Source organism: Mandrillus leucophaeus, unplaced genomic scaffold (assembly GCF_000951045.1).
Source record: "Mandrillus leucophaeus isolate KB7577 unplaced genomic scaffold, Mleu.le_1.0 Scaffold186, whole genome shotgun sequence".
Classification (NCBI taxonomy): Eukaryota; Metazoa; Chordata; class Mammalia; order Primates; family Cercopithecidae; genus Mandrillus; species Mandrillus leucophaeus.
Genome location: NW_012101876.1, coordinates 2,081,683 through 2,095,292, shown reverse-complemented (window position 1 = coordinate 2,095,292; position 13,610 = coordinate 2,081,683). Strand labels below are relative to the sequence as shown.

The 13,610-nt window shown below is 38.8% G+C and overlaps 1 protein-coding gene across 3 annotated transcripts in view; it reads right to left on the bottom strand.

Moving 5' to 3' along the window:
• TBC1D5 (TBC1 domain family, member 5) overlaps window positions 1-13,610 on the bottom strand; it is a 500,189-nt gene that overhangs the window by 17,440 nt on the left and 469,139 nt on the right. For all 3 annotated transcript variants that reach the window (XM_011977919.1, XM_011977920.1, XM_011977921.1), the window contains one exon: window positions 7,564-7,663. In XM_011977919.1, coding sequence (XP_011833309.1) covers window positions 7,564-7,663 — 100 coding nt within the window. The remainder of the gene's footprint in view (window positions 1-7,563; window positions 7,664-13,610) is intronic.

Sequence of the window (13,610 nt, the reverse complement as noted above, 5' to 3'; positions counted from 1 at the left end):
TTTAGGTGCACACATGCTTGAAGAATGGGGTTATGAATATGTTAACAGGTTTATGAATATATTAGCTGAATCCAGTCTAAATAATTTAAGTTCTCTTACTCCTTACTGCTCAGAATCTGTCAAGGGCCAGTAACAGCAAGTTATTCGAAGTCTGTTAGAAATGGAGAAGTTCAGGTCCCACATCAGACCTACTGTATCGGAATCCTGTTGAGATGGCATTAAAATTTTTTTTTTTATTTTTAAAGTTTTGCTAGTACACAGTAGGTGTATATATTTTTGGGTTACATCAGATATTTTGATATAGGCATGTAATGCATAATAATCACGCCAGGGTGAATAAGGTATCCATCACCTCAAGCGTTTATCCTTTGTGTTACCATCATTCAACTTTCTATCTCCATGAGTTCAATCGTTTTTATTTTTAGATCCCACAAATGCGAGAGAACATGAAAAGTCTGTCTTTCTGTGCCTAGCTTATTGAATATAATGACCTCCACTTCTATCTATGTTGTTGCAAATGACAGGATCTCATTCTTTTTATGGTTGAATAGTGCTCCACTCTTTTTTTTTTGAGATGGAGTCTTGCTCTGTCGCCCAGGCTGGAGTGCAGTGGCGTGATCTTGGCTCACTGCAAGCTCCACCTCCTGGATTCACGCCATTCTGCCTCAGCCTCCTGAGTAGCTGGGACTACAGGTGCTCACCACCATGCCTGGCTAATTTTTTGTATTTTTGGTAGAGACGGGGTTTCACCATGTTAGCCAGGATGGTCTTCATCTTCTGACCTCGTGATCCACCCGCCTCAGCCTCCCAAAGTGCTGGGATTACAGGCGTGAGCCGCCGCGCCCGGCCTAGTGCTCCACTCTTTTTATGTACCACATTTTCTTTATCCATTCATCTGTTGATGGACACTTAGGTTGCTTCAAAATCTTAGCTATTGTGAACAGTGCTAAAAAAACATAGAAGTGCTGGTATCTCTTCAATATACTGATTTCCTTTGCTTTTGGGTATATACCCAGGAATGGAATTGCAGGATCATATTTTTAGTTAGCTCAATTTTTAGTTTTTGAGAAACTTCCAAACTGTTCTCCATAGTAATTGTACCAATTTATGTTCCCACCAACAATGAACAAAGGTTCTCTTTTCTTTATTTTATTTTTTTAGAGATAGGGTCTTGCTCTCTCACCTAGACTGCAGTGCAGTGGCATGAGCATCCACCACCTCCTGGCACAAGTGATCCTCCCAGCTCAGCTTCCTGAGTAGATGGGACTACAGACACATGCCACCATGCCCAACTAATTTTTAATTTTTTAAAATAGAGACTGGGTCTTACTATGTTGTCTAGGCTGGTCTTGAACTCCTGAGCTCAAGCAATCCTCCCTCCTTGGCCTCCCAAAGCGCTAGGATTATAGGCATGGCCACGCTGGTCAGGGTTCCCTTTTTGGAGATGTCATCTTGATATGTTGCACAGGCTGGAGGGCAGTAGTTATTCACAGGCCAGATCACCAGCACACTGTACCCTCAAACTCCTGGCCTCAAGTGACCCTCCCACATCAGCACTCCCATAGCTGAGACTACAGGCTCGTGCCTCCAACATCGGACTCCAGAATCTTCATTTTTAACAAGATCTTCAGGTGAAGTGTATCCTTTCCTCCTATAGAGGACTCTGCTACCCACAATAAAAAGCAGTATTTAAAATTCTTAAAATAATCATGACATAGTGTAGTTGACAGAGAGAAAGCTGTCTGGTGATCACATTTTCTTTCTCACTTTTTCAAATGTCATTTGTTAATTGCCTTATTGAACATTTCCAAAGATATTCGTTGAAAGTTGTTTTTATAAACATCAGAAAATTAAGTTTATGAAGTTCTTATGGAGGCAAATAAACTGATGTTCCAAACTGGCCTCCTTTTTCAGCTAATTCATGCATAAATATTATGACAAGTACAACATCAGTTACGATGGGTGCAGTAAAATAACGTAAGATTTGAAATCCTACTACTGATTCAAGTGTGGCCTCAGTAGACTAATCAGTGAAAGAGAAGCCAAGGACTGGATTCAGGTCTGGACTCTCATTGCCAGCTAGCCGGCTGTGTCACTCACCCTTCCTGGGTCTTGGCTTCCTCATCTGTGAATAAAGAACACCTAGGTTGATTTCTAGGGCTTTTACATCTTTAATATTCTAAGATCCTATGAGTTACAGTACTCTCAACAGAAGCACAGGAAATCAAATTTTCCTTAATTAATTGCATTTAACCATCTCATTATCTGTATGACTCATCAATGAAAGGGCAAGCTGCTGGAAACTAAGGTGTCCAAATACCAAACAGATGAATGGAAACACCTCCATTGGGAGCAGGAGGGTTAGGGCATTAGAGCCCAGAAGGATGAGCAGCTCATAGATTCCCTGCAAACAGCTGGCAGCTCAGCCCAGCTGCTCACAGATCAGACTAGCGTAGGCTGCTCACCCACGTGCAATTATGTGTGAAGTATGGCATATCTAAAAATAGCCTAAGCTCAGCCACAGAGATTAATACTGTCAATGGCTTTCAACTCACTGTCAGGGTGACAAGAAGGGGAGTAACCATAGCAACAGAAAAATCAACATGTAAAAAACCTCTTCTAAAGCCGACAGGAAAAGTTTACGTTTAATAAAACATATTTTCAATTCCTGTCTCTAAACCTTTGAATTCAAATAATTCCATCACTTGGAGGTAATAAAATTAGAATTTTGGTAGTTTTGGCAACACAAATGGCCTTCTAGTTTTGGGTTCCAAAACTGTGAGGAAATACTGTTAACCTGTCAATTTTATTATCTCTATAATTAAAGGGCCATTTGAACAAATGTCATTAAATAATTTTTAACTGAAAAGATTTTCTCTGTATTTGTTCTGCTATCAGTTATAAAAACAGCCTTGAAGAGTACTTGACATTTTAAGAGACTTATTGCATGTGTGACAAAAACATAGGGTGACACAGTTCATAGCAAAGATAGAGAAGCAACCTAAGTGTTCAGCAATGGACGGATGACTGGATAAAGAAAATGTGCTACATATATAAGATGGAGTACTATTCAGCCATAAAAAAGAATAAAATCATGTCTTCTGCAGCAACACGGATGGAACTGGAGGCCATTATGCTAAGTGAAACCACTCAGAAATAGACAAATTCTGCATGGTTTCACTTACAAGTGGGAGCTAAATAATGTGTATATATGGACATAGAGTGTGGAATAATAGACACTGGAAACTCGGAAAGGTGGGAGGGTGGTGAGGGATGAGAAATCACTTAATGGGTACAATGTACACTATTTGGGTAACGGTCCCACTAAAATCCCAGACTTCACCACTGTGCAATATATCCATGTATCAAAACCACATTTGTACCCCTTACATTTATACCAAAAAAAAAAAGAAAAAGAAAATATAAGGTGTTATGGAGTTCTCTTGATATGAATGGAACTTTGTGAAAATAATTAACATTAGGAAAGGATCCGGAGAAGTAACTTCTAGTGTAAGTTTCTGAGACAGCTCTCACAGCCACCTCGGTAGCCTGTACCCCAGTGCATAATGGAGGCTCAGCAGCCCTTATGTCAGTAAGTGCCCCAGAGGCATCATTAAGTCCTGACATAGCTATTCTTGCTCAAGGAGCTCATGCACCTCATCTTAGAACTAGCACATTTCACGTTCCAGCATCATTTTGCATCATTTGATAGAGGAATATTCAGTTGGGTATTGGGAAATATGGTACTAGTCCAGCTCTTCAGCTAACCAGTTGTAGGCCTTGGACAAGTTATTATTCAGCTCTATGGCCATGGGCTGAAAGAGTCTCTCAGATTCTTCCCTGAGAAGAGACAGTTAAAGAGTTAAAGGGAAAGAGGAGACGACTTGTGGTTAATACCCACTTTGGGCCATTCCCAATACTAGGGTTTAAAAATATTTTTTGGCAAGGAACTGGCAAGATAGATGGAAATGTCAAGTACATGTGTTGACATATGAGGACACATTCATAAGCAGGCTGAGCTAAGGGATAGGGCCTGGGTTCAACCCTAGATCTGTTTGATGCCACATGAGGTTGTCTGTTTCTCAGATATCACTTCACCACCTTTACAACTGGCTCTGCCTGCTGTGTATACAGGTTGACCCCTGAGTGCTAGTTACATGCACTGAAGCCATCCACAGATTTTCAGGGCATGTCTTCTATTTTCTAAGCATAGAAGATTAGGTCCCTTGGAAAGTCCCTCTATAATCTTCATCTTACCTAGGCAACCACTGTAACAGTATTTTCATACCAAATATATACCATTTTGCCATCTGTGTTTATCACCTAATAATCTATCGCTAACATCTACTTATGTTAATAAATAATTTAATCTTTATAAAGATTGAATTATATTATACTATATTATATTCAATTCCTTACTAATGAATATTTTAGTCCTTCTAATTTTGTTCTCCTTTAATAATCAGAAAGAGAAATACATCTATGGAAAAAATAAGGGTATTAAAATAATTTTTAAGAAGCCACAATATGTTAAAGAACAAATCAAGAGCATCAAGTCAACTTCATCTTCATGTTTTCCTTAAATCTTTGCTTAGAATCAAAGTTGCCTACAATCTAGGAGCATCTTTTAATTAACCATTGTTATATTATACATTTGAACTGAAATGCATCTGTGGGCCTTGGGGCCAGGAATTCTTGGTAGCATCCCTGAATCCCACTTTAAAAATGCCGTCATGCTATTTATATGAGGGAAAAAAAATAAACAGCTATGTGAACGAGTTCTGGCTAAAAGTGAAACATACACACAAAAACAAATCTAGTTTTGTGGTTAGTTGAAAATTCACAGCTGGTATAGGCTTTTCTTTCCATTTTAATTAAAGTGTTTCCCCCTCCCATGCAATGAGAAAATGCTCTTCTAGTGCTGATTGAAAGACCAAAGTCAGAGCAAAAGCTGTTTGAAAATTCCGAGGCTTAAGTTAAGCTGCTTTAAAAGCTGCTATGTGTACCAAACAACTTCGAAATTTCCTAACAGGATTTTGTAGAGTTCCAGTAAATCTTTCTCCCCATCACTTCTTTGCTCTCTTACTTTGGTGAAAACTAAAGTCAAGTAACGCAAAGGTCATCCAAGTAGACAGAAAAGCAAAAACTATATATTCATGTTAAAATTAAAATTATATGTAAATAAGTAACCATAATTAGTCATATACAACTATATAAACTATCTGTTTATTAGTTCTTTCTGATGTATTTTATAGTGCAATGATATTAGATAAGATTCATGTAAAATTAGGTCTGTAACTTATTACCCCCATTTTCCTAAGAGAAAGATAATGAGTTGTTTTTTTTTTTTAAATTACTATTTTCTTCTTTTCTCTTTCCACCCTTTGCTTTGTTCCCCATTTCCTACTTAGCTCTTTAAACGCAACCTTTACTTGCCCTTTACCAGACACTCTCTACAGGGCAAGCTTACCTAACTATGTGCTTGCTTAGAAGCTCCTGGACTGGAAATCTCTCCCACCCAGAGATTTCTTTGAGACAACAGTCAATTTACAACCTCAAGTACGCCCGAGATGAAACTCTCCCCCCACTGGAGAGTATCTCAGATAACAGTCACTTTACAACCTAACTCTGCCTATGCTGGCACCAGCTTAACCACCTGGAAGATAAGGCACTGAAGCCACTGACATAGACCTTTACCTGCTCACTCCTTCCCTCATTTGCTGTTCATGCCAAGTCCCCCTTTAAAAGCCTCTGTTTTCTGTCCCCAAAGTGAGGTGGTACCTTTAAGGGAAGGGGTCTGTACTTCTTCCCCTAAGCTAAGCTATGGAATAAAAAATCTCCTTATACCAGAACTCACTCTTGTTATCTGGACTCTGCAAGTGGTAAGTGACTGAACTGGCGACTTTGTTATAGGTCTATATGAATTTTTAAAAATGATGGTCAAGCAGCTTTATTTATTAATAAATAAACAGAGTGGATCAAATGTGACAGGGGTAATGTTTCTTGCTGTGATGACAGATACTACCCTATCAATCATCTACCGGGGTTTCTCCTGCTGTTTTTCTCTCTTGAGCCCTTTCCCTGCAGGAGTGGTTGAGATGCTAGGAACACGGCTGAGGGTAGAACAGGACACAGCCAGCTGCTAATAAGACACTGTCAGGCAGCCAGCCACTTAGATCAGCATCTCTCCAAATCTTTTAAGAGAACATTTATTATTTTATTGAGGCCAGTATGGTTTAGGCTATACCCAAATGACAGCCATTGTTACTTGTAATGGCTTAGAGCTTGCTGGGGGGTTTGAAGGCAGAGAGTTTACCTTCAACGAAGGCCCCAGAGGCTTTGGTGGATTCTCTTTGGTTTCTCCTCACAGGTGGGATGCATCCTGATTTCTTACAATACCTGGTATTGCCATTTCTTGACACTACAGAGCAGCACATTGGCCATTTCCATGAGTACATGTCTTAGTTTCCTAATTTATTCATAAATTACCAATCTTACTGGACAGTGAAGAAACAAAGGCTGCCCATAAATGGTCTAAAAAAAATAGTAAAATGGTGCATGACAGAAGCTTTTGTAAGCAGCATGGAGTTACTGAAGTGATTCATACATGAGTCAGCATAAGGTATCTCTAATACGAGATACAGAACCTTTACAAATGCAGAGCAGTGCCTGAAGACTTTCCAGTGGGACATGCAGGACCCACATGCAAAATGAACTTCAAACTGGGACATTTCTTAGAATATAAGCACAGTCGGAAGTAAGAAAAGGTCATGTATTTCAGGCAGGTGGTTAAAAAACACATTTTTATAAAAAAAGAATTGTCAAAATAATAATCACATTAGTGATTACTGACACGTTGGCACAGCAGTATAGCTGATTATTTGATCTTGAAAACTCAGTATTTCATTTTGGTTTGAGGTAAACAGACATTTACAAAGGGCACAGGAGTTGAGATTTGTAGTCAGATTGCTTTTAAAGAATTTTTAAATTTTATTATTTTTGTTCAGACAAAGAGTCTCACTCTGTCACCCAGGCTGGAGTATAGAGGCCCAGTCACAACTTGCTGTAACCTCAAACCCCTGGGTTTAAGCAAAGTCTTCCCATCTCAGCCTCTCGAGTAGCTGGAACTATAGGCACATGCCACCGTGCCCAGCTAATTAAAAAAAAAAAATTTTTTTTTTGTTTTGTTTTTGTTTTGGTAGAGACACGGTCTCACTGTGTTGCTCAGGCTGGTCTCAAATTCCTGGTCTCAAATCTTCCCACCTTGGCTTTCCACAGTGCTGGGATTACAGCTGTGAGCCACTGCATCCAGCTTGCTTGATTTTGAATTTCTACTCAATTTACTAATGATATAATCTTTGGGCATTTTCTTAATCCCTCTATGCCTTGGTTTCCTCATCTATATAATGTAGAGAGTAATTGTACTTCTATTATATGGCTGTTGTAAGGATTAAATAAGGTAATTCATGTAAACAGCTTAGCACAGGGCCTAGAACAAAGTAATGCTAGTGGCTATTATTGTCATGACTCTTATCATTCCCAGGGCCAAAGTAATTCACTTACCAAGATGAGTGTCCATCACCTTTGCACAGTATTTGCACATGGCATCCAGGTCATTCAACTGTCCTTGAAGGAAGGAAATTTGGGCTTCTAATTCTTCTTCCTAAAGGGATAAACATACGGAAATTTTTTAGAGATTGTCCAATAAAATCCCCATAGTTTTCTAAATGATCTAGACTAGTTTAAAGCAGCATGATACCTTTTTAAACCTAGACAAATCAAAACAGCAACTAAAAACAAAATCACAACTGCCACCGCCAACAAAATAAAAAAAGGGTAAAATGGAAAATTTTAAAGGTCTGGACTTTTCCTAATTGAATTCGAGCTTTAGGCCATGTGTAAAGTTATAGTTAGATTGCATAAACAATCTTGTATTGCATAGATTTGCATATACAACCTTGTATTTAAAAAGCACACAATATATCTTCAATAAGCATTGGGCAACACAAATTAAGACGGCAATTTGGATTTCAGTGAACTATACTTCCTAAGCAGTTGGTACAAAAACATTGCATCTTTTTCACACATTTGCAAAACCAAAGATTTCCCTTTTTATAAGACAAATCTGTAAGCCTGGAACCTGGACTCTGTTAAAAAAAAAAAAAAAAGAAAGAAAAAGACATATCTCATCATTTTCTAGACAATGATAATCTGATAATTTCTTAACATGTGAGATTTCCTAAAGCGCTTGGAAAAGTTTTGCCTCAGCAGCCCATAAATTGTTGCTCCTCTCTCTTGATATGACACTAGAATATTTCATTTATTTGTTTGTTTCTAGGAAAAAGTACTCTAGGTTGAATAATTATCTAAGTTAAATTACCTAAAAACAATCTAACTGTAACAAAAGGCTGAAGTCTTTTTTTTTTGTTAAGGAAAAGATAATATAAGCAAAAAGTTTCCCAAGGAAATTTGGAAGGTTATGGGAGTTTTTTTTTTAAGAGAAAAAGAATAATCCTCATCATTTAGGATACTCTAAACAAAGCTAGCTGGAATACAAAGAAAGGATATTGCCAGAGCTGTAATAGGCTACAAAATTGATTTTCCAGTCTTAGATCTACTTGTCCTTTTGCATAAGAATCCTCTGTATCATTAAAAAAGAAGGAAAGAAAAATCTACTAAGGTATCCTTTCTCTTTGAGAAGGAGTATAATTTGACTTGTACATGGAAATTAATAGTTGAAAAGGTTACTTGTAGATATATCCCATTTTAACAATAGGCACATGTAGCACTGCAAATTATTGTTTTTAACTGCTGTCTCAAGAGCTAGCTCTTAGGAATAGGCATTGAAACACTTGACACAGAAAACAGACGTAGTGCTGTGCGCGGTGGCTCATGCTTGTAATCCCAGCACTTTGAGAGGCAGAGGCAGGCAGATCACTTGAGGTCAGGAGTTCGAGACCAGCCTTGTCAACATGGTGAAACCCTGTCTCTACTAAAAATACAACAAATTAGCTGGGAGTGTTGGTGAGCACCTGTAATCCTAGCTACTCAGGAGGCTGAGCAGGAGAATCGATTGAACCCAGGAGATGGAGGTTGAAGTGAGCTGAGATCATGCCACTGCACTCCAGCCTGGGTGACAGAGCAAAACTCTATCTCAAAAAAAAAAAAAAAAAATTAAAAAAAAAAAGAAAGAAAATAGACATAGTAGTAGCAGCACTAACCATGTTCTTTATATATCCTACAAGTGTAGTAGCCTCTCCTCCAATACTCAAATAAGAACAAATACTTCCAGAAGAAGCTTAGTCAAAGGATAATTAGAAGTAATTTTGGAGAGGTGGGGTTATCTTCCTAACTCTGCAGCTGAGCATTAAGGTAGAAAAGGATGGGGTGTTTCAGGGCTTTTTTCTACTTCTTTTTCTCATTTGTTTCTGCACAGCCTTGAACTTCCCTGGTTGTCACAGGAAACTAGGAATTAGAGAAAGAAGGCTACATCTGCTGTTTAATAATGGTTGTGCTTAGTCTCCAAAGATGGCCACCATCAATTTCTTCCCTCCCTGACTATGCATGTTGCTTTATTCATTACAAGGTCGTATGTATTCCCCCTGTCCTTGAATCTGGACTGGTCTATGACTTGCATTGATCCAGAGCATGTAGCCGAAGTCAAACTGCTAATTTTGAGCTAGTTTAAGGGGCCTGCCAGTTTCTGCTTTCATTAGAAGCTAGCTACCATGCTGTAAAGAAGTTCAGGCTACAATACTGAAAGAAAGGAGAGAACATACAGAGAAGAAGAGGGCACATGAGAAGCACAGAAGTTCTAGACATGTGAATAAAGTTTTTCTGGACTTTTCAGCCTGAGCCAGCTGAAGCCGGCCTAGTAAGTGACCCAGTCAAGACCCTTCCTGGAGCAGAAGAAGAGCCTGAGCCCTGCTCAAATTCCTGATCCACAGACCTATGATGGGGGTACTAGATTTTGGAGTAGGTTTGTTATGCAGCAATAGACAACAGAAATGGAGGCAGAATGAAAACAACATTAACTTAGCATATGGCATGAGGAAACGTAAGTTCTATTCCTGGTCCTGCCATTAATAAGTCACGGGACCTTAAGTAATTCTCTGTCCACTCTGGACCTAAATTCAGTACTCTCAGGTGAATGCAAAAGTTAGAGGCTTTGCTTCCAAGGAACTTACAAACTAGTAAATGGAATAAGAAAGTTATATGGTCCCAGTCTACTCTACTGAACCATTAACCTTTTTAGTTTGTGGCAGACACAAACCCCAATTAGCTGAGTCTAGAACTGTACCGAGGCCAGAGTTTGACAGTCTTTTAAAAAGAGAGGGCCAATCTATGGCCTGTGTTTCGCCTTACAAGTGGCTACCAATTGGGCTGCTGATAGCCCGGAGTGGACCAAGGGTACAAGGAATGCAGTGCTTCTTGGTTTAAAAACTTCTCCTCTGTTTATTCCATGCATTAGTTTAATTTGGATTAGCCACCACTTCTTTTAAAACACGAAAGCCGTTGGGAGCTTTGATACTCAGCAGTCATTCCTACCTGAATGGATTTATTTTCTTTTGCAAAGGAAATCAAACTGGGAAGGAAGAACTTAGAAGACACGCTTTAGAGGACGTAGGCACAGTCTGTTGGCAGTGAGGTGTTGAACAGCTGGTGGAAAGTATGAGCTTAAAGAGGGCCTCTTTCTCAAAACATTTTATTCCTCTACCAGGAACATTACTGTAATAAAGACTGTGATGAGACTGGGGCCCTCTAACCTGTATAGTTAATGGGGAAGTCCTAAGAGTGTAGCAGTCCAGGGCACTTGCTGGGCGAATATGCAGAGATATAAAAACACAAATTTCCAAGTTTGCAATTTTTGCTTAGGGCTCTGGTGGCAGCCACTGAAATGCATCTTGAATACTTAAACCCCAAGTAGATCTTGATACAAACAGAATCTGTTTGTCTCAATATAAACACATGGAAAAAGGCAACTTTGAATCAGTTAAACCTTCTTTTTCAAAGGGATGGTTATATAAAAGCCGAATATGTGAGATAAAAGAGGACTACTCTGGTTGAAGCAGGTTGAGGTACCAAGAACCTCATCCATAGTCTGAAATCTAATGTATTATCCTCTAGAGTTTGCTTAATCTTAAAACATTTCTAAACCCTTCAACTATCACTCAGACTTTATAAATAGAAATGGAATCACTTGGAGGCAAAAGGGTGGCTTGTCATTTATTCTTCACTATATTATATAATTACAGATAAAAGAAAGAGCCAAGAATCAAGCTTCTAAAACTGTGGGAACTGACTTTACATTTTTATCTTTTCTCATCCTCCACACTCCTCCCAACTAACAATGCTTTAGACATTGACAGCTTTAGTTATGTGTTTTCATTAAATTGGTCCTCTGCAATAAAAATGCTTGGCTAATTGCCTTGAGGTTTTATGAAACCAACCAGTTACCAGTTAGTGTAATTATGTGTAAATAAGACACTGAAGATAAATGTTTATTATATTTACTTTTATGTGTATGTCCTGCCTTCCATTATAGGAGGGCGTAGGGTGGGGAACAAAGTAATGCTGAAATAGACACACCTGGGTTCACATCCTGTTTTTCTCAGTTATTAGCTGTATAATCTTGGACAAGTTCCTTAATTTCTTGGTCTACTCAACCCAACCTGGAAGGATTGGGGGAGAACAAATGGGAACATATGGAGAACACAGCATCTGGCACAGAGCAGACACTCAATAAAGGTAATTATTCTTTCTTTAGAATTTTTTTTTTTATAATCAAGTTCAGACAGTGAAATGGATTTAAATACAAAGTTTTATGATTCACTGTTGGAAAACAGGCTTTAAAACGTTTACATAGCTTAGCCCAGAAAGATTAGCTTAAGAGCCCATCACCGTCTTAAGCTCTGGATAGCAAATTAATGTGCAAGGCAAGAAACTGATAGAGGAGGATGAAGTTAGGCCACGTGTAGACTACAGCGTGCAACATCACCAATCGTAATTGGTGCCCTATAGCAAAGGACCAGAAGATGAGGGCCAATCTATCAGAAGAGAAAAATAACTAGCATCAAATCCCTTTACATTGATTGTAATATACCAGACACTGAGCTTTGCTGTATTAAAATGTTTACTCTTCACACAAACTTCTGAGGTATATTCTCTCATTATCTCCTACATAAAATATGGTCTACTCCTCTGTAAGCCACATTCTCTGGAAGTGTATGCTAAGGTTTAGATAGCTCTTTGAGAACCCAAGTCACTTGGCCTGCTACTCTCATTTCTTCCCTGTGTACACATTCCTTCCTATGCTCCATTACTATGGTCCTTCCCATGAAGGATCCCATATTTCAGTTTCCTCTACCTGAGATTCACCAGTTGTAATGCTGAGTCCTAATGCCAAATTGCTTATTAAATTGTTTTCCTTCAAAAACATACAGATATGACTGGCTGTGTTGTTTTGTTGTTTGTTGAATGATTTTCTTTTTGACTAAATAATCTGAAGAAATCGTTTTTTGAATTTGCTTTTTAATAAGTGGTGTTTCTACTATCATTCTGCCCCAAATAGTTGATGCATCATTATACTTCTATTTAAATGTTATGTATCTCAGTTGTTTAAATTTAATATATCAATTTTATTAAATAGTTCAATGTGTTCCTGCTACTTCTTTGTTAAAAAGAGGACAAACTTTCATAGTTTATTATTTATTCACATATTAATTTATTCAAAAATGACGTTCATTTGCATTGCGTTAGGCCTTGTGAGAAATACAATAATGACTAAAACATGGCCTCTGATTTCCAAAAATTTAGAGGATGGTCAAACCTGCACAGAAAGCCAAGAGAGGTATAAGATAAGTTCTGTAAAAGAGACATGAGAGAGGACTTCTCACAGTTCTGGAAAGGGAAGATGATTTCAATTTGTGTATATGGAAAGGAAAGGGGGTTTTCTAGTATTTTTGAGGGGTCCTGAAGAAGGAGAGTCTTGTCTTAGACAAAATAATAAGGAAATATGTTTTAGGAGGCAGGAAAGTATGGCACCTGGGCAAAGAGGCAGTCACTGAGCTGAGCCAGAACATGGGCATAGTATGAGCTGAGGTTCAGCAGAAAGGCTTCCCTTCCTTTTCTGTTCATCCCTGTTGCATTTTCACTTCATATAATTATGTTTTCAGGGTTGGGGTTTGACATGCAGACTGCTGTGGCCACTGCCCCCAACACACACCATGCTGACAGATGATTATTCAGGCTGCAGTGGTGTTTTTGTCCATGGACTAATTCAAACTCCAGGGGAATAGTGAGGCAGGAATGGCACTGAGGTGGAGTTCTGCTTAGCTTCTAAGTGGGTGTCCTCAGAACACAAGAGAAGCAGACAAGGGAACCAACACTAGCTGTAGGCAGCAGGAACAGGCTAAATATAGCAACCAGAAGACAGGAAAGACGCCCAGTCTTTCTTGAGCAGATGGGTGAACAAGAAGTGGGAAGTAAAGGAAATGGAAAGTCTCAAGGAGAAAAAGTGGAAAGGCCACGGATGTTCGGAGGAAGCTGTGGTGTACACAAGGGCAAAACACATACACGGTGTGAATGAAATCCAAGTCAGAAGCATATGG